This window comes from Mchenga conophoros, linkage group LG23, assembly GCF_057382185.1.
Source record: "Mchenga conophoros isolate Kocher_MC1m ecotype Shallow Benthic linkage group LG23, M_conophoros_male_GT1.1, whole genome shotgun sequence".
Classification (NCBI taxonomy): domain Eukaryota; kingdom Metazoa; phylum Chordata; class Actinopteri; order Cichliformes; family Cichlidae; genus Mchenga; species Mchenga conophoros.
In genome coordinates, this window is record NC_140547.1 from 34,396,145 (window position 1) to 34,421,335 (window position 25,191).

At 40.8% G+C, this 25,191-nt stretch overlaps 1 protein-coding gene across 2 annotated transcripts in view; it reads right to left on the reverse strand.

The window, feature by feature from the left end:
* The window catches only part of mgat5 (alpha-1,6-mannosylglycoprotein 6-beta-N-acetylglucosaminyltransferase), a 109,764-nt gene that overhangs the window by 18,982 nt on the left and 65,591 nt on the right, over positions 1–25,191 (reverse strand). For both annotated transcript variants that reach the window (XM_085264927.1, XM_085264926.1), the window contains exons 10-11: positions 19,050–19,183; positions 8,255–8,388 (exon numbers count right to left, since the gene is read on the reverse strand). In XM_085264927.1, coding sequence (XP_085121053.1) covers positions 8,255–8,388; positions 19,050–19,183 — 268 coding nt within the window. The remainder of the gene's footprint in view (positions 1–8,254; positions 8,389–19,049; positions 19,184–25,191) is intronic.

Genomic DNA, 25,191 nt, shown 5'->3' on the forward strand with positions numbered 1-25,191 from the left:
TAAAAAAAAAATCACTTCAGCCATTCTTCAGAGAGACGGGAAAAATCATTTCCCTCCACAACACTCAGACCCATTCAACACACATACTGCAGTGATATACTGAGCCTTGGAGAAAGGCTGCAGTTTAAGTGTGATGTGTACACGGTGCTGCAGAGAGGTTTATCTCTGTCGCTGTATGTTTTAAAAATCAACCATGGAGTCACTTCAGGGAGGACACAGAGTCAAGCTCAGCATCACATCTGCTGATGGCTCAATGATTCCCTTTCACACATCCCAAAAGAAAACATCACATACACAGATATGTAAAGCAGATGTAGTGGCCGACACAATGACTTTAGTCACCAGGTACCATTCACACAAGCACTTTTTTCTATGCTTTTTCTAAGTGAGTGCTTTTTTATCTAACATTTGTAGAACTTGGGGTTAATATCTTCCCAAAGGATATTTGGCATGCAGACTGGGAGCAACCAGGAACTGAACCACCAACCTTCCGATTAGCAGATGACCTGCGCAACCTCTCTGCCTTAGTTCCACTGAAAGGAACTCCTAATGGTTCAGCATTCCAGCTCTGTGAGTATGGCTGCTTCCGGTTCCAACATGACTGTGCACCAGTACAAAAAGCAAGGTCCACAAAGACATGGATGAGAGTTTGGTGTGGAAGCACTTGACTGGCCTGCACAGAGTCCAATGTCAATGTCAATGTCATTTCCTGACCTCACAAATGTGCTTCTGGGAGCATTCCTATAAACACACTTCCCTGAAGAATTGAAGCTTTTACAGTTGCAAAGGGCGGGGCCCACATCATATTAAACCCTACAGATTAAGAATATGATGTCACTCAGGTTCATATGAGTGTGAAAGCAGACCAGTGAGTACTTCTAGCTTACAGTGTACATACCAAACCCCTGATGAGTTATTAATTTAACAGCTCACCGTTGCTGCTCCCTCTGCTTCTATTAGTATTTCAAATTGGCCTGCTGTTGTTTCCTATTGTAGATGCATGTGTGGTTAACAACAACGGCAGGTGCAAAGCTTGCAAACACTGCTTCTCTTGTGATGATTTCATAACCTTTAAATGCTTTTAAACCATTGCTGTGACAAATATTAAAGCACACTATAAATACTGGAACACTTTTATCGGAAGGCTTGATCACCAGTGTGTTGGCTCATTTGGCGCTGCTACCTTCATGGACAATCTGGAAAATTCAATAGCTAGCTTGACAGATGCTGAAGGAATAGCCACAGGAATGCTGGTGATAAATCTGCATCCAGAGATGCTTGGGGTGCAGTCAGGAAAGGTCATTACACTTCAATACCCTGCAATGCCCCATTAGGCAGAGCAGTCTCTAATCTACTGGAGGAATCTGGTAGTTCCACCACACGGAGCATGTTTTTGATTGTGAGACAGTAGAGGAGGTGCTACATGACTGCCACCCCAGCTGTGTGTATAGGCTCTGCGTTAATCATCCAAGTGTTTCAGCCTGGACTGGTGTGTGACAAAGAGTTGAATTTCAAGTCCTGTAGAGGAGGACTAATAATCATAATCATATAAAAAGCAAACAGAAACAGAGAAACCGCAGCTATAATATCCTTGCTGTGATAGAAACACCTGTATCTGTCACACGCTTCAATGGGTGCTATTAAAGGCTTGTATATGGTAGCTCAAGGCACAGGGGAATACCATTTTTCCACACATTTAAAGGACAAAAATGTGCAGGGAACAAAATAGGTGCTACTGGGAGGAGTTTAAGCTAATTCCTGGCTAAGAAAGGTACTCACATTCAGAATGGATATGGTGCTGGGTAATACATTTCTCCTTGTTAACCAAATGGAGCTACTACAATTTACTGATTTATTTATGGTTTCTGTGTGTTCTCCTGCTCTGTCCTTGTGCTGTCTAAATTAAACACCTCTCCTGTAAATGTTTGTGGAAGCAGAGCGTGTCAATATTCAATGCGTGTTTCCTCTTTACTTTTTTAAAACCAGGACATACAATGACAAATGACCCTGCCAGCTTCACTTGTCTCTTTAAATCACAGAGATGACAGTTCAACTCTTCTCACTGGTTGAATTATCAATTGCCACTGTTTCACAATTTCAGTGATTGAAATCAAATTTCAATCTAGGGTAGACAAACATTAAGAATTACTAAAGACTGCGTTCTAATTGTCTGTGTGCTCCTCAAATATAAGACTGTATGCACAGTGTGTGTGTGTTAGTTCTGCTAGCGTTGTAGGTACACACCCATGGTTTTTATTGGTTTTATTAGCCTCTTTGCTACACTACCAACAGAGGACGTCCAGCTGATGGTCAGGTTAAATTTTTACTTTGAACCGAAATGGGTATTCTTCCTTGTCCCATATCCCTCGTCCTGTAGGAGGTTTCTACCTGTTAAAAGGACGTCTTTCCTTCTCGCTGTCGCCTAATGTAGAGGGTCATCTGATTGTTGGGGTTTTCTCTATATTATTGTAGGGTCTTTACTTTGCAATATATAAGTAGATAAGTATCACACATGGGGCCTGAAGGCCGGAGGTGGAAAAATGTGTTCATAAAAAAATAAATAAAATTGTAGTCTAGCCTTCATTCATTGCAGTGGTACTAAAGTTAATTCATGCATGAACTGTATCATATACTTGTATTTGAATACTAACACTGTTGTCTATTATATCTGTTATATCTGTATTTAAGATATAATTATATATACTGTATAAAAAGTATAAAAAACGTTTATCAGAAAACTGAGTAATTTCTAAGTTTTTGTTTTTTCGAAATACAGACCCAGGCTTAGTTAAAGTATTTCATCATGTGTACCAAAATTTTATGAATTTTTGTACATTTCAGCACCAAATGCATGAATTTCGCTGCTAAGTATTGTTTCTTTTCAGGATGTCCTGCTTTTCCAGTTGCAAAATACTACAAATGGCAAACTGAATATTTAACACTGCAGATCAACAAAGAAAAGCAATAACAGCTCCCACCTTCTGGAAATGTCTTGAGCCTAATTTAATAAAACATCTGTGACAGGAGAAGTCAATTTAATAACCGCAATAAAAAATGTTTCCAACCCAGCCCATCTCTTCCCTCAAACTTCATATTGAGCTTTAATGTTCGACTCAACTGGATTATCATAGAAGGGGAATCACAATGCTGTCTGCTTATGAGCCTACAAGGGTTAGAGTGCTCTGACTGTGCTGCTTGTGTGAGCTCCGTGTGTGCGTTTGTGTCTCTCTCCCTGTCAGCGCGGTGCGATTCGTCTTTCTTCACCATGTCCTCTGATATGCCGCCAAGGGCCTGCAGCTCTCCTCCCTGTACAGCCCACTCATTCTCACCTTTCTCCATGTTCCCTTCTGTCTCATCAAATGCTCTCGTACACGCTGAATGCTGTGAAATAGGAAAACCGACTAATGTAGCACGCTGCTGCTGTAAGTCAAGGTAAAAGCAATAATCACTCGTTGATGTTTTTAATTAAACCTAGACGCGTTAGAGAAGAATCCTTCCTCTTTAATATATTATAAATCTTCTAAATGTATCATTTTTACTTTTATTATTACAGTTACAATTAATATTGAGTTACTGAACATTAATGGTATCATCACTGCCTGTTCATTGCCCCTTGGTGAAACTGTATTGCCATTACATTCTTAACATTGACCTGCCAGGAGCCACCGACACACAGCTCGATTGTATAATGTGTGTGTGTATGTGAATGAATGGGAAAAAATTAGGGGGGGGGGGGGGCATTTGGTCACTCTCAGCTGCTTGGGTCTGCATTTCTACTCCTCCAGCTATGGGTTGCTATAGAAACAGCTCTCTCAAAGGAAGTCTAGCCATCTTATTTCAGGTCTCAAAAACCAGGACCTCCCTCGCCGTTTCACGTCCAGCCGTGCTCGACCTCGAGGTCAGATGAGCCACCTGCTACCGTGTGCTTTTCAGAGGTCACACACAGCCAAATGAAAAACAGCCAGTTTACTATTAATGAGTAGAGGCTTGCTACTCATCACTGTTACAGCGCCAAGGACTCAATGCAATATAAAAGAACTTGTTTAGTTCGCTCATGTGTTAAAACAACACATTTAAGTGTTATAAAACAAATCCATAAAGCTATACAGATGCTGATAATCCTGGTACCTAGTACGTTTCATGCATGTTGATTAACAGACATACGATCAGCTACGATCCCTAGAGTAAGATTTTTATTAAAGAGATCTACTCATTTCCACCGCAGTTTTCATAATCCTGGTCAACACTAGGTGCAGCACTCACAGCTCCCCCGACTCTAAACTGCTCCCAAATAACCTGTGACATGTTTTAGTTTTACACAAGACTTCTGTTGCCCAGGGGTGTCGTCTGGCAAACAGCTAATAGGAGCATAATTGTATATGTATATGCCTTGGTGCCACCCTTCCAGTTCATCTCCACCTTTTTCGTTTTTGCTCACTTTCCTCTCTTTGAGACAAATTTCTTCTAACATGTAAAGAGTTGGTTTGAACAGTGGGTGAATGGGGCTTCTGTATTTGATATTACTAATGTCACGTAGAGCCAAGAGTAGAAAAATACAGTGTGAAATGGAGCATTTAGAGGAGTATATGCGTATATAAACTGACCTTCTTATTTAACGTGTTGGCCATGCTTAATATAAACATCCAACATGTCCAACAGAACACATAAGATAGAAAATGAGGAGATATAATGATTGGTTTCTTTTAAGGGACCTTTGCTGTAACCGTCTCGGTCACTGTCTGCACTTAATGAGCTCACAGTTATTTCTATTTGCAACATTTCAGCCAGACAGACCTTATCACGCATGAATTTTTCATGACACAGGGAATCGCTTCTGACACCAGTGTTCAGGCTCTGAGTATACATCCTCTCTGGAGAAGGATGTAATGAACATGGAACACCTCCCCCTCTGTAAGCTCCCAGCATGTGTGTTTTTTTCTAATTAAATCTCTGCGGGGTTTCAGAAAGACTGCATTTTTTTGTTCTGTACCCCGTGTTCCCACCAGATTCCCGTTTGGAGGTACAAATATGGCACATGGGTATCGCTCTTGCCCACGTGAAAGGTTTAATAACGTGTATCTTGCAAGATTTTTTGGAAAATAGCTCAAATTATGTAAAAAAAAAAAAGACAAAAGAAAAACAAAAGTACGTATAACATTCAAATAATCTACACAAACGTTATATAAGAGAGAGCGTGCGTCCCTGTGATCGATCTACTCCACACACTGCTTCCCATCACACACCTGTGGGATGAAAGTGACCATACTTTCAAACAGCTCTGTTTTACATAAAGTCTATTACCCACCAAAACCCCACATTAAACCTGCCTGTGCAGGAGGCTGGCTCCTGTTTGGGCCACACATTTTCATCCTCAGTGTCCACTTTCTTCACGCTCCTTTGCTGTTTTGGCTCAATAAAACAAAAACATTTGATAAGACTTGTCTAGAGATCAGCTTTACGCTCACTGAGAGCAACAAATAAATAAAATAAACGTGAATGTACAAAGCGCTGCTGTTCAGATGACGCATAAGAAGCTTTTCTTTTTAAAGCAGTGTGAGCTCTGAACTAGTGTGGACATGGGTTAAAGGGGATGCGAGAACAGAAGCAGAATTTCACCACTTCCTCTTCCCGTCTCCATTAACAGCATCATTATACTCCTTATGCTTCTATGGCAACATTTTCCACCAGTGATTTAGTGGGCCAACGTAATCTATAACAGTATATTATGATGGGTTGTTTTATACTACAAATTAATTCTGCAACAAAATAATTTTTTAATAAAAAAACAATTAAAAAGTAGAAAATAGTGAGTGCAAGAAGTACATCTTTTATATACAGTTTATCATCAAACCCTTTCCTTTAGTTGCAGTCTGAATTATTTCACTGTTAGTTAAATAAAATCGTGTTTTTCACAGGTTGAATTTACCTTTAATTTGACTCAAACTCATAAATCATACATAACAGGTAATAATAATAATGAGAAACACTGAAGAAAGGAATCGTAATGATAACAAAAAGTAGACAGCTCTTATTGGGAATTGTAATTTAACGCCAGAAATCATTATGCCTCTTCTTACAGCAGGTCTCACTTTCTACTTTAAAAAGAAGATACGTCATTTTGAAATGAAACCTCTCGAGTACATAGAAGGAGATGGCAGCACCGCACGGTTTAAGCGAACAAGGAAGGGAAACGCAGTAAGCCAGTCAACTCGTTATCAGTCAGCCCTAAAACGGCCCTTTAATTAAAAGCAGGAGGTAATGAACACGCTCGGGAGTCTGATTAGCAGCTAATGCCCCTTGCTGGGAGCTGATGGGCTTCCCCGTCTGCCCTTTTAAAGCCGGACTGAATGGCACAATACTGTGTGTGTAGTGACTCACCAGAAGAAGCCATCAACCGCAGCAGTACACCTCTGGATTAAAAACTGTAACGCCTCGGGATTTACAGACTTATAAAGTGGCTTGGAAGTGTAAGTGTTGAATATGTTTTACATTAGGAGGGCTCTTTTTTTTGAACTTCTTCTCACTATCCTCTCTGAGGATGAATCACCTCAGTGGTTGGCATAATAATAAGCCAGTCAGCTACTAACACCCTCAGCAAGCCAGCAGGGAATAATAATAATAATGATAACAATAACTAGATAGATAGATAACGTCAGTGCTAAGATGAAGCTCAAAGTGTAATTAAAACTGTAAGTGCAAACAGGTAATTACATCAATACAAACGGCTAAAATTGTTAGCTAGATGCATTTAACAGAAATGAGCATGCTAACAACGTCACATTCTACCACCGGATGTAGCACGAATTCAAACAAACACAAGTTTCTTCGTATGAAAACATGACAGCGTGAACATGTCATTACTAACCAGTTGACTGTGTAGCAAGAATAGGCCAGCGTGCTCTGCTAGAGCACCACTGTGTGGAAAACGAGGACTGTCAGTTACCGATTACTGTACTTTATTTGGATTGCGGTGTTATATTTTGTGCGTAATCTATTTGTGATGATAACTTTGGGGGATATTATGCTGCCTTTGCTAGAGCAGCTAAAGTAATATTTAACTAATGCAACACTTAGTTGATTATTGCAAGTTAATTTAGGGACTAGACAGCAGCTTGTCCATGAGTTAGGTAGCTAAGAAGTATTAATTTAGCTGATTTAATATTTCACCACAAATATTAACTTCAAATTAATAATCACAGTTTTCATTGTGGTGCATAACGACACATCGTGTTGCTGTTCTTAGGAACAAAATCCTTTCCATCAATATCCTCTACACAGTGCAAAGTGTATGCTTGCAGACAGGGTCACTCTCTGTCAAGTGAAGGCTGTCTGCGCTCTGTTTTATTCCAAAGCTGAAGTCTGCCGACGCAGTAAGAGCTGCTGAGAACTGTTCTCTCAGATTTTCCGAGACACAGTAAAGGTATGAATAAAAAAAACAAAAAACAGTACGCATATTTTAAATGAGCTTAAAGGCAGCAAGTAAAGTTAGATAAAAGCAAGTGGAACAATCCACAAGAACAGTATTATTTCCAGAGTAAGATCATTAATCGGTTAGGTTGGGCTTATTATTTAATCCTCCACATCTTTATCACACTGCCTCCTACACGACGACAGTTCTCTTTGTAGCATCTATTATTATCCCATCGAGTTCAGACATCTATAGAGTCAGTTGGATCTGGAGCAACCCACTCAGAAGCATACGTGGTGTCAGCTGAAAGCTCATCAAGGCCTGGGTACTAATCCAGCCATCCATGTCGAGCCAAACAATGTTCAAATCTCCCCAAAGTCTCCAAGCCATTTTTGTCTAGGATACAGTAATCCCTTGGTCTCTGTGCTGCAGAGTGAGCATGCATTTGAATATATTAAAACCTCCACCAAGGAGGTGATAAGCTGAATTTGAGCTCCTAAACCAGACTGCTATTAAGTTTCCTGTGAAAGTTTCACCCAAGGTTGTTCAAAGAGTTTCACTGCAGAGCTCTCAGAGGGCTGACAATGGGTTATCCTTGGTGCATTGGGCTTCTCTGGCATGCTTAGTGAAGTCTGTCCCTGTCATCTTCACAGGGAGGACATACATATCTAACTTTGTGCCCATTTGTAACTGTTAAAAAGGTGGAATCTGGAGGTGTATAGACACAGTGACTGCAAGCAGTGAATGTAGATCATAAACATGTGCAAAGAAAAACATAACGGCACATATAAGTAACAATATAAATGAATTTAAGTTTAATATAAGAGCATTTAAAGATGATGTTACCTTCCAGAAGTTGTCCACCTTGCCATAGACTAGTGACTGATTCTGTCTCTTAACGTCATCGATGTGCTTGATGTCACTGGCGTTGAGGTGCTGCTCCACAACAAAGCCCAGGAAACTGTTGTCTGGGGTGTGAGCTGCGACAGAACGGGGGAAAGAATATGTGAGCAATTCTACAGAATTGGTGTCATTTGTACCTGACAAAGGTCAGCTTTGCATTTACGTGTAAAGCTTTTTTGGTGCCATGTGACATCTATCTTTGTCAGCACACCACGTGGCATCGTTCAACATTAACCATGAGACTTCATTGTTAACTGTCCTGAAAACCTGAGACTGACTGACTGAAAGACCACGTGCACCTAACAATAACTAAACAATAAATTTTATTTAGAAGACTCTGATGATGTCACTGCATCAGGGCTTGAATATGAAAAACAAACAAACAAACAAACAAACAAACAAGGAGGACGATAAATGTTTTAATTTCTCTAAAAATAAAACACACTTAAATTGATCAGAGGTGAGCTCTGCCGGGAGAGAGACCAGCGAACACTGCATCCTGGTTCCTTTCATTCCACTTCTACTCAGCGTTGAGTGCGGAGCCTGAAGCTGGCAGCGTTTTACCTCACTAGCATCTGCCTTGTAAAACAAGTGTGAAGACAAGGGTTTGGAGCGCGGACAGGAAAGGCTCAGTCAGGAATTAAATGGCCTAATAACATCATTTAAAACGAAATAACGGAGCACTACAAAGCAGCCCGTGCCTTCACCTCTGGAAGCGAACGGAGCGAGGTTGTGTTGGGGAGGCGGTTGGCTGTGCATTTGTGGTTTGAGCTGGAGCTCCGGGGAGCCACTGCGGTCAGAGCTTGTTCTTACCGCAAGCTTATTACTACAAAGGCAAACTGAGGTCAGTCAGTCAGGGGAGACGGAATGGGCTTCAGGGCAGTAAATAAGGGAAAGATTGAGAGAGGAATTCAACTACCTGCCAGCACTTAAACAACTCAAGTTCAAGCGCTGCAATTAAACTGTGGATTAATAATACTTTATGTAACATGAAGGAATATATTGTGACTTTTGACGCGTGATGGCAGGAATACAGAAAGCATGACTTTTCTCAGTTCTACAAGTAAAACTGACGTGTTCTTTGTCATGGTGATGGGTGGATTGGTACAGCATCCCGCTTAAGAAAGAGACAGTGTTTGCTTTTGCCATCTCACCGGGCAGGTCACATATTGGCTCACGCTTAATACGTTTAGGCAAACAAAAAAAAGAAAAGGGAATGGCTATGCAGAGTAAAGCAACAGTCCACGCATCTCCTGAACGATGGCAAAAATATGCAGTCACATCCTTTTCTGCAATGACTTGAAAAGGGCGCAAGGAGACAGCAGTTGTTACGGTCTGCCTGAACATAAAGCAAATACAGATTTCAAAGTTTCCATGACTGTGCTGAAATATTTCATTTGGGACAGTCATCACACGCGCCTCACCCGTTACACGTCAAACTCTTCACTTTGGGGAGATGCACAGATAAGCAGCTTATTCTTTGGGCAAAGTGCTGCTTGGCGAGGGTAGAACACTATCATGCGATTTCAATTCCTGTCTATTACAGTCAAAACTATTGCTCTTCACTTCCTAACATGAAAACACAAAGGAACCTTTGACCCAACATTACAGGTGATTCACTTTGTGTGAGGAGTGTGGGAGAGTGCAATAACGTGGGAGTAGCTGTTGTGGAGATATTGCCACGTCTGTACGAGGTGTCAGTGTGGGAAGGAGTCAAGCGCCACTCCCACAATACACAGTGTAAGGTCAACATAAAATTGCTGATAAGCACCGATCTCTTTAAGCATGAGAGCCCTTCCCTGTGACATTTAAAGGAAATTTGACAATAGATGGAAACTGCCACATCCCAAAGACTTAAAATTCAGGATTTCACATCCTGTTACTTCAGTTGTGACCTTTTTGTGTGTTCATTTGTGAGTCAGTCAACATTATCTGTGGATTATCCCTTTAATCTCTTTTACTCAGCTAACTGTCGTCTGTGGGAGGGAAAGAATCAGAGAATAAAATGTATATTTTTGATCATCGTTACTGTGTTACGGTCATTGTACTGCTCCTTGTTTATTGGTGTAATCCTTTAATCCTTTGCATTTATGTTTCCTGAGTCCCTTCCTTTTTAATGTCCTCCTATATTTATGGGCTCAAAATGTGGTCATAAATATTTTGTACTTTTAAATCAGTTTTGTATGTGTAAAAAGAATTTGTGTGTGTGTAAAAAAGATTTGTATGTGTAAAAAGAATTTGTGTGTGTGTAAAAAAGATTTGTGTGTGGACTGTGTGGACAGTTTGAAGCTGGAGGATCTCTGTGTAAATGATAGAAGCTAGGTCCCGTAACTTTCAGCAGTTGTTGAAAGGATAACGTTGTGTTATATCAGTGGTTAGAAATACCATTATTACTTTAGGATTAGTTTAACACAAAGTCAGGGCTGACCCGGGACCATGGCTGTGAGTCACAGTGGGCAGCATAAAAGTCCTTTCACATCGGACGCAGGATGTGCTGCTAATGCTAACTAAAAGCAAAGGATCCAGAATTTGTTGCGCTGGCTGCTGAGCTCTGTGGGTTTTTGCAGCAGCTCTACCTGTACTAGATGCACCTGCTGCTTGTCTTTTCTATCTCTGACTTTATGTCCTCTACAAGAGTTTCTGGGTTTTTTTTGCTAGTTCTTCAAATGTTCAATAAAAACATGTATGCTAATTCATAACAAAGAAAGCTTTGTAATGAAGACCCCCCCCCCCCCCTCCCCCGCGGTCCGCAGTGCTGTTGAAAAGGCTGTGGAAGTCCCTGTATTAAACACGTAGACCTGTGACACACCACCAACCTCGGACGACCACAGACTGTTTTCCTTCGTGGTGATGAAGGAAAACGCTGGGTTGGCATGTAAAAGGGCATTTATTCCCTTCAAAGACCTGCAGTTCAAAAAAAGCGCCCCTCCGACAGCCAAACCCATCTGTTCTCTGATTGGATTGTTACATTTGTGATTGACATGACCATTGAACAATCAGATGAAAGGAAGAAAAATAGGGTCAAAATTCGTACAAAATTTGGCATTAGTAACTTGCAGTCCACACACAAATCTTTTTTACACATACAAATCCTGATTTACAAGTACAAAATATTTATGACCACATTTTGAGCCCATATACAGGGTGGGCCATTTATATGGATACACCGTAATAACATGGGAATGGTTGGTGATATTAAAGTCCTGTTTGTGGCACATTAGTATATGTGAGGGGGCAAACTCCTGAAGGTGGGTGGTGACCATGGTGGCCATTTAGAAGTCGGCCATCTTGGATACAACTTTTGTTTTTTCAATAAGAAGAGGGCCATGTGACACATCAAACTTATTGGTAATGTCACAAGAAAAACAATGGTGTGCTTGGTTTCAACGTAACTTTATTCTGTCATGAGTTATTTACAAGTTTCTCTTTGTTCACAGCCATTGACATGTCGAAGAGGTTAACACGTGAGGAGCGGATCGAAATTGTGTTGATATCTGGTGAACGCAGTAACCGGGTCATTGCAGCAGATTTCAGTGCAAGACACCCTACGAGACCACCCATCTCCCATGCTACAGTTAGCAAACTGCTTGCTAAGTTTCGTGAAACTGGTTCAGTGTTGGATTTGCCAAAATGTGGACGCAAGAAAACTGTCAGTAATGAAGAAACATCAGTGGCTGTCCTAGCTTCATTCAGCAAGAGCCCACAGCGTAGCACTCGCCGCATGTCATTGGAGAGTGGCATTAGTCAAACATCCCTTCGGCGGATATTAGCTACTCACAAATGGAACCCTTACAAACTCCAGCTACTGCAGCATCTCAACGAGGATGACCCAGATCGGCGCACAGAATTTGCAGAATGGGCAAAACAAAAATTGGAACAGGACCCTCAGTTCACGCAGAAGATTTTGTTCAGTGATGAGGCAAACTTTTATGTGAATGGTGAAGTTAACAAACAAAACCACCGCTATTGGTCTGACACTGACCCACATTGGATGGATCCCTCCAAGACTGTTGGAACAACAAAAGTGATGGTTTGGTGTGGTATGTGGGGTACAACGATAGTGGGTCCATTCTTCATCAATGGAAACCTCAAGGCCACTGGATATTTGAAATCGCTACATGATGATGCGTTTCCCTCTTTATGCACTGAAGCTGGCACGTTCCCTGAGTTTTTCCAGCAAGATGGTGCACCACCACATTATGGGTGCCAGGTCCGAGCATTCCTAGATGAACAGTTTCCTGGAAAGTGGATTGGTTGTCGTGGGCCAGTTGAATGGCTCGCAAGGTCTCCCGATCTGACCCCCTTAGACTTTTATCTTTGGGCTCATCTGAAGGCAATTGTCTATGGTGTGAAGATACGAGATGTGCAGCACCTGAAACTACGGATGCTGGATGCCTGTGCGGGCATTTCTCCTGCGGTGTTGCTATCAGTGTGTGAAGAGTGGGAGAAGAGGGTTGCATTGACAATCCAACACAATGGGCAGCACATTGAACACATTTTATAAGTGATCAGAAACGTGTAAATAACTCATGAAAGAATAAAGTTACGTTGAAACCAAGCACACCATTGTTTTTCTTGTGACATTACCAATAAGTTTGATGTGTCACATGGCCCTCTTCCTATTGAAAAAACAAAAGTTGTATCCAAGATGGCCGACTTCTAAATGGTCACCACCCATCTTGAGGAGTTTACCCCCTCACATATACTAATGTGCCACAAACAGGACTTTAATATCACCAACCATTCCCATGTTATTACGGTGTATCCATATAAATGGCCCACCCTGTATAGTCCCTCCAATCCTTCTTTTACTTTACTTCCTACTTTTTTTTGCAAGTCAGCTGCTCACTCTCTCTGTTTATACTTCCCTCCTTTGTGTTTTTCCTGCCCTCAGTAATGTTTTGACTAAATTTACATGTGCCTTACTATCCATGTCCCTGGAGTGTTTAATTCAACTGATTTGCCACTTAACTCACGTCTTTTCACTCTGTTTGTTTATACACTCGCTCCCCTTATCCCCAACTGGTCGTGGCAGACCTCCTTGAGCCTCATATTGTTAAAATGGAGTTTTTCCTTCCCACTGTCACCAAGTGCTTGCTAATAGAGGATTGACTTGATTCCCAAGGTTTTCTTTGTCCTATTGTAGGGCCTTTACCCTACAATACAAAGGGCCTTGAGTGACTGTTGTTGTGATTTTGCACAATATAAATTAAATTAAATTGAAAGTATATTTAGTCGGGCTGTGATCTGGTGTCCTGTTGGCTGCTGAACATCTTCTCTGTATTTGGAGCTACTTTACAAACATTGTTACCGTCGTGACAGTAAAAGATTTTTTGAGAAAGCAGAAACATATATTTAAAGTCATTGACAGCTGTTAGTGTAGAAAGGATAACAAAGCTTGGTAAAAGCTAGATTGGAGAAAACCTTGGAGCAGAGGTCAGTCTTCATAATTACTCCAAGAGCTGATTGACGACAAATCTCATATTTAACATTATATTTAAATACGTATTTTAATATAATGTATTTTTACATAGTCAGATCCAAAAAGATGCCCACTCAGATGATAACAAGAGACTATGATGGTTTTCTAATGCCAAAGAGGCGGAGGTGTCCTGAGAACTTGGAGGAGACTGAACTAACACTCTTCCATCAAACTGTGTAAACAGGACAGGCTATTAATTAGTGTTCAGCCTTCTTGATGCACTTGGTAACAGATGCTTCTTGTCCCACAAGGGCCGCTACTCAAAATGTCACTCAACTTGCCACAGCATCATTCGCTATTAGCTAACAAACAGCCTGGGAGGACAGCGCTGTCGGAGAAGCACTTGCTCTGAGCGCCAGAGGTGAGGGAGCAAATTTGCTTTCTAAGGAAGCCTAGACTTTGTTAGATTAGCAGTCAATATAGGACTCTGAGGAGAAAGATATCTTTCTGGGATATTTATTGCCTAAAGAAGCAGTAAGATCTCAGTAAATTCTGACTATTCGTCATCGTACAATGGCTCCTGCACAAAAAATATCAGACAAATGTAATCCCAAATTATAAACTAGGGATTGTGTGATTAGTGTTGGCCCAACAAGAAACTTTTATTCTGCTGGCCAGACAGAACTGCAAAAATGCAACATCAGCGCTTAAATCTCAGACGCTTTGAAAAACCTACATCAAAGACTTCAGGGTCTTACAGCATCTCTGAATGGCCCTGAAGGGGGAAAATAAAGAAGCTACATCTGCAAGTTTGAGATTTTAAATCTCGAGTAGAGTTTGGATCTTTTTGAATTCAGTGAGGAAAACTGAAAGGGTCCCTAACAGCCTTTCTTTCTCAGCATATTCTATTTAGTGTGATTGAATGGAAGGATAACATTAGGAAACCATTAGTATAAATTGATACAGCAGGTCTGCAAAGTAAATCTCTGCTTCTTAGTTAGGTGTTCTTTAACTACCAACCACTTACAGTATAGGCAGAACAGAACGAAATAGCCATATTTGCGTTTCTCGGCAGCATTCCTATATTGTCTGAAGCTTCTCCTCCACTGATATTATAGAAATCCACTACAATCAATCTAAATGATCATCTGTAAAGGTTTCAAATGAAGCAGGGTAAGAACACACTGTGAGGCGCTGAATTACATCAAAATAACACCCTCAGTGTCCCCTTCACTGCGAGCATTGCTAAACAGAAACAGGCACACGGATTCTACTTGTCAGGAATTACATTTTCTTGTCAGGGACAAACATTTCAAAGTAATGCAAATTTCGTTGTACATGTCTAATGACAATAAAGGTCTATTCTATTCTGTTCTATCCAAATCTATTTTGACATAGCGACGTGGTGTGATAAAGTATTTAGCCCTCTTCCTGGTTTGTTATTGTTTTATTTTACCAAACAAATTGTAATTTTACACAAAGACAACCTGAGTAATTCCAATCATGCTGTTTTTAAATGATTTTTTCATTAATTAGGGAAAAAAATTGTCCAAATCTACCTGGCCCTGTGTGGAAAAGTAATTGTCCCCTAACCCTAATAACTGGTTGTGCCACCCTTGGTAGCAAAAACTGCAATCAAGTGTTTTTATGATAACTGGTGATGAGTCTTTCACATCTTATTTGCAGAATTGTTTTAATTTAGCATGAATTGCCTGTTAAAGGTCGTGCCAAGTCCAGGCTTTGATTAGTCCACTTTACAACCTTCATTTTGGTGTTTTTTGGGCAATTCAGATGTGGATGCCTGGTGTGTTTCACATCATCGTCCTGCGTAACCCAAGTGCTCTTAAATTTTCAGACGGTGAACTGAAGGCCGGACACATTGTAAGTGGTCCAGGTGGTAAAACAGCTAAGCAGGCCCAGACAATCACACTACCACCACCATGTTGGTATGATGTTCTATTTATGAAATCCTGGGTTAGTTTTACACCAGATGTAACGGGACACAAAAAGTTCAGCTTTTGTCACTGAATGTTTTTTTTCTGATGTGCTTCCCCTCATAAACAGGACGATTTGATTCATTTACTGCACAGCCACTATGGCCTAACCGCTGATTAGAGGAGTCCAGCTATGAAGCTGAGAGTTTTTCCTCTCATCATCTTGGTATTTTGAAAATGAATGTAATGAGCAAGGAGTGGCTTTGACTGATAAACTGCACGTCATCAGCTAACGGCTTGTGATTGACAAGTTGTTAGCCAATGAGCCAATCAGCTAACCCCGGATAATCCTCCCTTCTGATACTGACTGACTGGAAAAGCAGGTGCGCTGGTTTGACCGAGGGCTCTCGTTTCATTGTTGTAAACAGATGCTCTTGTACTTTTGATGCCATGTAAAGTAGGCGTGCTGAGAGGGAAAGTCAGAGAGCAAACAATAGATTAAAAGAAATACTTAAGACAACATGTGTGGCAGCGCCATTATCAATCAAAGCTCTCAGGGCACTCCCGGCCAAGCAGACATCAGGGTCAATTACGTAGTTGGCAGAGGTTCAGAGATAAATGCTATCATCTGCTACATTTGACCTCTGACCAGTATTAATCATGATTTCCATGAAGGATTAAACATTCGGTAGCAGAGCAACACAAAGGAAACTGGGCATGAACATACGGTGGATAAGAACCTATTATAGTGAATGCAAATCTGAGGGATCACCACAACACAGGAATAGATGAACCTCGCTGCATCTGAAGGCTTTCTTTTTGCTTTGTTAAGCAAGAACAAGAAATGTGCTCAACAATGCAAATTACTTATCCTTGCAATGTTTAACCAATTAATAAAATCCCCAGTAGCGTCAGCAATGTTAAGTGATTTAAGCCCAGAAAAAAAGAGATCTAAAGCCTGGCTATACTCAATCTATCTGCAGTCACTTCAGGCCTATGTAACTTACAAAAATGTGGATTTCTAAGCTGATGAATCCATGAATAAATTACACGTGAAAGACACTAATCCTGCAAACATGAATTCAGATAAGTTGTATTGCCACTTTTTCCTCTCACTGCACTTAAACATGACACTCCTTTTGGCTACATTTTCCACTGCAGAGCTGGGAATACGTCATGGGGGGACACACCTGTTGGCGTTGCGTAACACTGGATCACCACCTCACTTGGCTCACTGTTGCTACTTGTGGAGGAGCTGGTTAGGCCTTTCAGAAAAAACAAAAAACCTCCCCATCTCTCTGTCTTTTTAAAACCTAAAGACTTCCAAACAGCAAACGCAGCTCATCTCATTGCTTCATCCTCCATCTTTTTTCTCTATTCTTTAATAGAGCGACAAAGCCCCGCCCACCTAATAACAGGCTGCTCCGCTACCTGGCTAGCTGAACACAGCAGCTGTTGTGTTTTTGTTATTTATGTGAGACGGTGCACATCCTGGGATGCGAGACAAATTTCACAAGTTTTCCCTGACAAAGTGAAATCAAATCAAATGTCACTCTTTTGCGCTGCATAGATCTACATAATTATTCCGTCAAATCTTCAGATCTTCCGATTATTAATGACTCGTGTTAGGATACACAGCCTATATGAATACAATTTGTACACTAGAAAACTCTCTCTGCTTTCCCAACTCTGAAATAGATTAATGAGTTCATTTGGTCTTGTCTTATTGACCACAGGCCACACACTCCCAATCCCCCCCTAGCCAATGATTTATCCTTATAAATGAACCAATCCGAATCTAGCATAAATTATCGAGCCGAACTCAATTACTCCGCTGTTACATCTCCCTTCAATATGTGACACGGAAAAACAGTTTGATACAGCAAGAAATGCGAGTAATCCATTTCAGAGGAGTTCTGACTGTTGGGCTATGAAGCTGTGTTCACACTCTGAAGAGCTAATCTGAATCACCATGGTTACAGATTATGTTTAGCAGTGAAAATCAGTACTTCTTAGAGAGCATTTTAAGACAATGAAAAAGTCAAAATAAGGTCACAAATGTTTTGGCTTTCAAGTTAGTATTAAGCCTACATTACTTTCTTTTCATGCAGGAAAACTGAAATTAATATCAACAGGAAAATGTGGGCAACTATAAGACTTTTTAGAACCTTTCTTCATTTTAATTCAAGGTTTAAAGAAATAAACTAAAAATAATAACCCAAAGGAACGCTGAGAAACTCACTGAAACGATGTGAAGCTGACGACGCCACTAACTGTAAAGCTAAAACAACGTGATGAGCAACAGCAGCTCCATATGCAAAAACAATGTGTGCATAATGTGAAAATATTAAATGTTCAAAGTTTCAAACAGCAGACTTCAGCCTGAAGGCCGGTGTAACGCAGCACAATGCGGGGGGGGGGGGGGGGGGGGGGGGGTTGTTGTTCTTGTCTCTCATGTCTAGAAGTGAGGCAATTCTGTGGTTTTAACACTCAGCCCAACTGCTGTGCACTTGTTTCACCAGCGATATCATCTAACCCAGCGACTCTCGACTGGATTTTGTGCAAAGGCTCCAGTGTTTTATGAGAAAGACATACCCTATTCAGTGCACAATGAGCTATTCAGGTGCAGTGGCATTCTGGATAGCTCCAGGCCTCACCTCGCAAACGGAGGATTTGTAGGGGTAACATTTCACTTTCTCTTAGCTATGGGGAAAAGGTCAGTACTCCGGGGATGCTGGCTCCCTTTCCTGCCGCCGCTCATCCGTCTCAACAAATGCGGCTGATTCCAGTTACACAGTGATCCCACAGCAGGAGCGATGCGCCCACACACACACACACACACACACACACACACACACACACCCATAGCATCCACACACTACGTCCTACATTCATAATCACAGCAAAATGGAGAGCTGAGTGCCTGACCTCTTACTTACTAATCTGCTTGATGAGATTCCATTAACTCGCACTGTCCTGGATGCTCAGAGCGTGTTTTATGCCTCTTCTTTTTACAGAAACTTCAACATCTAACTGACCTGTAGACACAGATGACAGCCAGGAGTGCTGAGCAGTTAAACTGATTTATGTTGCAAGCGGCCTCCTACGGCAGCTTGACTTTATTTAAACAGCAGTGTGGGTCACTTGGAGAGGTGATGAAATCTTTCATGTCTTAGTGTAAAGAAGACCAGTGTTATTCTCAAACACTAACATTCTTAGATGCACATGATTATCCTGCTGGCTCAGAGATGATGGGTTTCATTACATTAACTATTTTATAAATCCTGCATTCAATCAAATGGCTACAGCTTTCTAGTCCTCTCAGCGACCGTTAACAGTCGGCTTTGCAGAGAGCGGGTGTGCTTAAAATCTGCCGACTTACGAAACATGGTGTTGAACTGCTGCGGGTTGAGGTTCCACTTCCCCCAGGGCGTCTTGTGGCCCTTGGACTGGGCATAGTGAGCGTGGTTGAACTCTGGCTCAGTCCCAAATGAATCCAGCACCCGCAACATGCACCTGTGGAAAAACAAAACAAAAACACACAAGTTTTAATGACGGTCAGATGCACAGATGTATGCATGCATACACGTTGTGTAACATTAAACAATATCAATCACATAAATCCACCCTTGATCTTCCAGAGAACAATACACTAACAGCACAGTGCACGCAATTAAAATTACCAATTTGTGTTCCTGCCCATTGTTTTTAGTGAAGCACACAGAAACAAGCTCATAATTATTTATTTGAAAGGGGACATGTTAAGCTACTCTACTGAGAAAGAGCATGATTCAAAATTTGTCAACATTTGAACTCCTAATCTTTCCATTTAAGCCACCTTACTGAAGAAACAGAAGGCTTTACTAATAGTAGTGTTTAGCTCAAGAAATAAATGCTGAAGTTTTTGTGTTAGCTTTTGAATGACACTATATTTAAATTTGGAGCTTTAAAAAGCTAAAAACAGTCTTTGTCATGTCAGCGCTTGAGACACATATCATCCATGTAAGAAAATGAAATCACAAATATAAATCCTCAGACTATGGCTGTGGCTGTGAGGGAACATCATGGCTGACTTAAAGGTCACAGTGTGGGATTAATTAGACCAAAAACCAGGGGAGGGAATTGTAAAGCACTTCCTGACCTTTAGTGAATGCACAGCACGGAGTTAATCTCCACAAACAGATATCTGCATATAAATATGGAGAATCTGTAGGAAAGAAACAGTTTTGGCCCTAGAAGCTTTCTGGTTTCCAGTTGTAGTGTGAGTCACGACTCAGCAGACTACACCTGCATGCAAGTAAACAGTCTGTGTGGAAAGCAAAAGAGGGGGGCTCACTGCTTTTATTACCTTCTTTTAAATGTATTTGCTTCAGTGTTCTCATTATAAACAATGCCTGGTACATGAAAGAAGAAGTGTTGGTTTAGATATCACGTATACATTATTTCAATATCGGGTAGCTACACAGAAGTTTCCAAAACAGCGATCATTGGTCCCAGAGGCTAAATCGAGTCAATGATACAGACTGTATAGAAAAGATGGATGTGGCCAATGTGATGTTATTCATTGGTTTTTAAGCCTGAGTTGGCATTTCAGCAAATGCCATGTCATTTATTTATTTATTTTTTTAGAGCTAAACATAAACATATTGGACGCACTCAGCTTGACAAAGCTACTTGCTAATTCAGAGAAAGCTAACGGGTCAACCACGCGAGTAAAAATAGGACAGCAGCTTCCTCGTATCAACAAAAATGAACAAACAAAAACAAAAGCATTAAAAAAACAACAACTGGTGGCTACATGCTGACTGTATTGAATTTTTTCACATTCTATGACTGATTGTAACTTGTGGTGACTACATGGTTGCCCAGAGCTTGATAGCATTGCACACTTTCGCCACTTTTAATTGCGATTTCACAGGTTGCCTGAAAGGAAACAACCTTTCTGCAATCGCTCCAGAGACGTTTTTTTATGAATGCAGACATAATTCCAACATGTAACTATCAGTCCAGATGTAATTGTAATAGCCATGTGAATCTGAGTTAAATGTGAATTTCTGTCTATGCAGACAGCAACAGATATGTGATTGTTGATGATGTATCACAGTTAATTGTTATATTATCAGAAACATGTTGCATCTAATCGCAATTCAACGGCAGATTGAAAGCAGACTGACTCTGTCTTATAGGAACACTTATGTCACATTTAGTGACAGTGTTGGTATGCCAGACAATTTTGCAGGAAAAAAACAACTTAACTGAGAACTTAACTTTCTATTAGGGCAGCACGGTTCTCCCCGTGTCCATGTGTGTTCTCTTTGGGTACTCTAGCTTCCTCACACAGTCCAAAGACACAGAGTTACTGGGGTTAGGTTAATTGGTATTTCTAAATTGCCCATAGGTGTGAATGTGAGTGCAAGTGGTATCTGTGTTAGCCCGGCAACAAACTGGTGTTACCGCAGTTACCGCAATACTAACAATAATGCAAAATGTTAAAAATTATAGTAACATTGCATTGTGGGGTATTTCCACCTCTATTATTTGGGTTCATTTTTCATTAGTTAGGCATAAAAAAATCATTGAAAAACATAAAAATTAATATCAAGCTGCTAATCTTGTCCCCACTGACTAAACCCCCCTTCCTCTTTAGACTGCTATGTTCTGGTGGATTTTCTCAGAGGTAACTAAAGTTAAGTGACTTTCACTTTTTGGTCATGGTACAAAACTCAGCATTAATAACTATGATAACAAGAAGCCAGGTGCATATATGGAAGACACACAACCACACACACACACACAGACTTTGATTCAGTCACTGATTGCCTCTCCGCCCACCCAGACGCTGTGCAGCTGGCTGTGTGAACTGTGAAACACCCTGGGAGAGTGAGGAGGTTGGAAACAGATTCGCCAAGAGGAAACTTTAAAATGAAAGCAGCACAACAACATGCCCACATGCTATCTCTAGTCACTCCAGAGGAAAACAACCCTCATCCGTCCCTGGTAGATATACCCTTAACAGATGGGGTAGTGCTGCTGGAGCTGTAAAACGGTGGCCCGTGAGTTGTGGGCGTCATAATGTGGCAGGAGATGAGGCTGTTTAGCTGAAGAAGTATGTACTTGGTGATACTCGCTGCTTTATTTCAAGCTGGGCTATTATTGTTTTTGTTTTTTACAGTATGAGTCCGATTTCCCCATAAACACCAGCCAAATAAATAAATTATGATGATCGCTATAGTAAATGTCAGTTTCCTCTCATATCATGGTTATCTCAGATGCGACACAAACACATCCAACAAACACAGTCAGTGAAACATTTGGTCTTCAGCTGATCTATCTGACGGTCTGTTACAGGTCTGCACATGCCTGAAGCTAAACACAAGAGCTGAATGATAAACAGAGATATGAGTTAATGGTTTGTCTAATAAAAACGTGAAAATTGTAACACTCTTAACTAATTGTTATTATTTTGGGGTCCCACTGGCTGTGAACCATTAATGTTCCTTTATAATAACATAGGCTCAGTTCATCCTTTAGTTCACTGTATCCAGTAAATATTAGGCCATAAAGTAATCGCTATAACATTTCTGACATGCTAAACAAGCTACAAACTGACCTAGTAAGAAGAAAGACAACTAGTTTGATTTTAGTTTAATTTAGCTACCTGTGTTGAAGCTGTACACACAACATTACAAATGATATCAGGATAGAAAAACCAAAATGCAACGCTGTCGCCCAGTCTATGATTGTGTCCCTCGATGTTACACAGTGTTATCAGATTAGGATAACATTAGCAACCCAGTCCTGAGATAAGATTATGACCTGCAGCCAGTCTTGGTAAATTCTTGTAAGGTATATTTTGTTAGACTCAGCCTTTATTGTCTCACTCAACACAAAGTTGAGTTAGTTTGACTCAGTAAGGTCTACATTTCAAATGTTAACTGAAGTAAATGTGAAAAACCTGTTAAGTCTCGATTTAAAGACTAGATGTTTCCATAGATACCACAAATTCTTGACAGTGGCTGTGTGTGAACAATGCTACGATGGCACGCCAAAAATGTCAACGTCTATTACCTACATGTTTCTATTTAAGGACTTGCAAGTCATACCTCTGCACTGACACAGTAGAGAAGGTAAACAACAGCATGAGTCACAAAAAAAACAAACTTGCCTACAAAAAAAAAGTTGTCAAAACAATAGAAACGGCAAAATAAATTGAACAAAGGAAGAAACAGGAAATACTTGTATCAAGACTTGAGTCTTTTGTCCCATGTCTTTCACCTCAACCCCAAACAGTTGTGGCAGATGACTGCTGTTTCTTCCTGTTAAACGGGAGTTTTTCCTTCGCACTGTTGCCAGCTGCTTGCTAACAGCAGGTAGTCTGATCGCTGCGGTTTTTTCTTTATTATTGAAAGGTATTTACCTTACAACATAAAGTGCCTTGAAGCGACTATTGTTGTGTTTTGCTGCATTATAAATGAAATTGAATTAGATATTGTGCTTGAATAAACAGGCTGCTCCCTCGCCACAGGGCTCACTACAGCAGGTGGCTCTGCATGTCTAATTTGTCAGAGATTTAAGCTGGACTCCCTTCGTGACACAACCCCAGTGAGGAACCATGTCTCTAGCTGGAACTAAACCAGTGACCTGGAGCGAACGTGTTAACCACTAGATCCCTGGAAGCGTGTCTGATTAAGCAAGGCAATGAAAGTATTAAATTAAATTGAACGATAGGCAAACACCTGTTCTAGTTTTTACCAAGAAAATAACAACTTGGAGTATTTTCATTACAGAGTAGTATGAAACATAAAGACTGATGGCAGGAATAACAAAACAGCAATCACAAACAGCTTGGACAGACTTGTTTGCTTTGTCCCATCACACAAAAAAAATATGTGTTATTATTAGAGTTTATTGCTTTTAAGAATTTGGGGTCTTAAATGAAAAAAACAAAACAAATCTGGCTTCTTCTGTACATCGGGTACCTCCCTGCATGAATATAAAGAAAATAAACGGGATTGTGGGATTCTCAGGCCTTAAAAGGAAGAGATATTATTTCCCAGACTCTAAGGTTACACTTAGTGGAAAATAACTTTTCAGCCTGCACTCCAGGTCTTATTTCACAAAAGTGCATATGAAGTATACAGTGACACAAAGCGCTTTGACATAACTGTTCAATAATGGTGGGAGAATTAACACCAATAACATCATCTGGACCTTAATTATACCTGAGGCTAAGCCAATTTCCTCAGGGCATAAAGTGAGCGGATGCAGGTTAAAGTGTTCAGTCTCACACAAACAAAACCTGGTGACAAGCAGGAGGAACCGACAGAGCTATTACTGCCCCAGAGTTATTGTTCCTTCTTTTTTCCTGTCAGTCGGCGCTGACAGGAGGCTCTTTTCAAAACAAACCGGGAAGGCCTAATCTACAGTCCTCAGTGGAGCAGTTGGGGAGACAGAATAGAATTGGTCACAACATCATGAACAACAGCTCCTTGGGCCTTTTGGGAAATTGTGGCAATGTATGAGCAGAAAATAGACTCTTTGTCACAACGAGTGCCAGACAAACCTCGACCCAGCGACATGTGCCTACGTGAGGGAAGCTGCTGGCAGCCACAGTTGGCAGCAGTGGTGTCCAGATTTTTACATGAGGAAAGAGAAATGATATGAGAGCCCTCGATAGCTATACATGATATTTAACTGATAGCTATAACAAAGTAAATGACATGAAATCTAGCTGTTTAATGTGACCGATTTTATTTTCTCATTAATATTAAGCCCGCTGAGCCAACACACAAGCATGCTGTTTTATGTCTTACTTTGGGATGATTGTTAGAAATCATAATATAAGTTAGCAAGCTAGCAACTTTTAAACTTCTGAAAGTAAATATTTAACTGTAATACATCAGACATCTCTACTTATGAAGGATCGGTACCGATATTCGGTGCCGTAATTGCACCGGTTCTGACATAAACGGTAGTAACCAGACCGAAAAGCAGCGCACATTCTGGTGCTTTATTTCAGTGTTTTTTTTCTAGAGAAGTCATACACTTTGGATTCTAGCCAATCATTTTACCTTTCCAAGGATAGTAAGCGGGCCCAGGTATGTACGTTCTTTTAGAGCAGAGCTACAGATTAAAAATGCCCAAGGCGAAGTGGTCAAAAGTCTGGCTGTACTTCACAGCAAAAGATGCAAACTCAGCAGCCTGCAACAAGTGCTTTAAGGTGATACTGTGCAAAGGAGGTAACTCCTCGAATCTGAAGAAACACCTGCTGACGCATAGCGTTTTTTTAAAAGCCGAGAAATGCGCCGTATTTGATAGCTTGCTGCGAGACCTCACACCGAGCACATCTACTGTGGGTGGGTTGCCTGTTATCGGACCCGAGTTAGCAACATCCCCCAAGAACCCGAAGAGGAGAGTCCTGGCCCCTAGCCCTGTCAGTGTAGCAGAAATGATGACGGATGATGATGGCAGCAGCAGCCGTTCTTTTCTGGGCGAGTAGTTTAATGTTGTTCGTGTGTAATTTA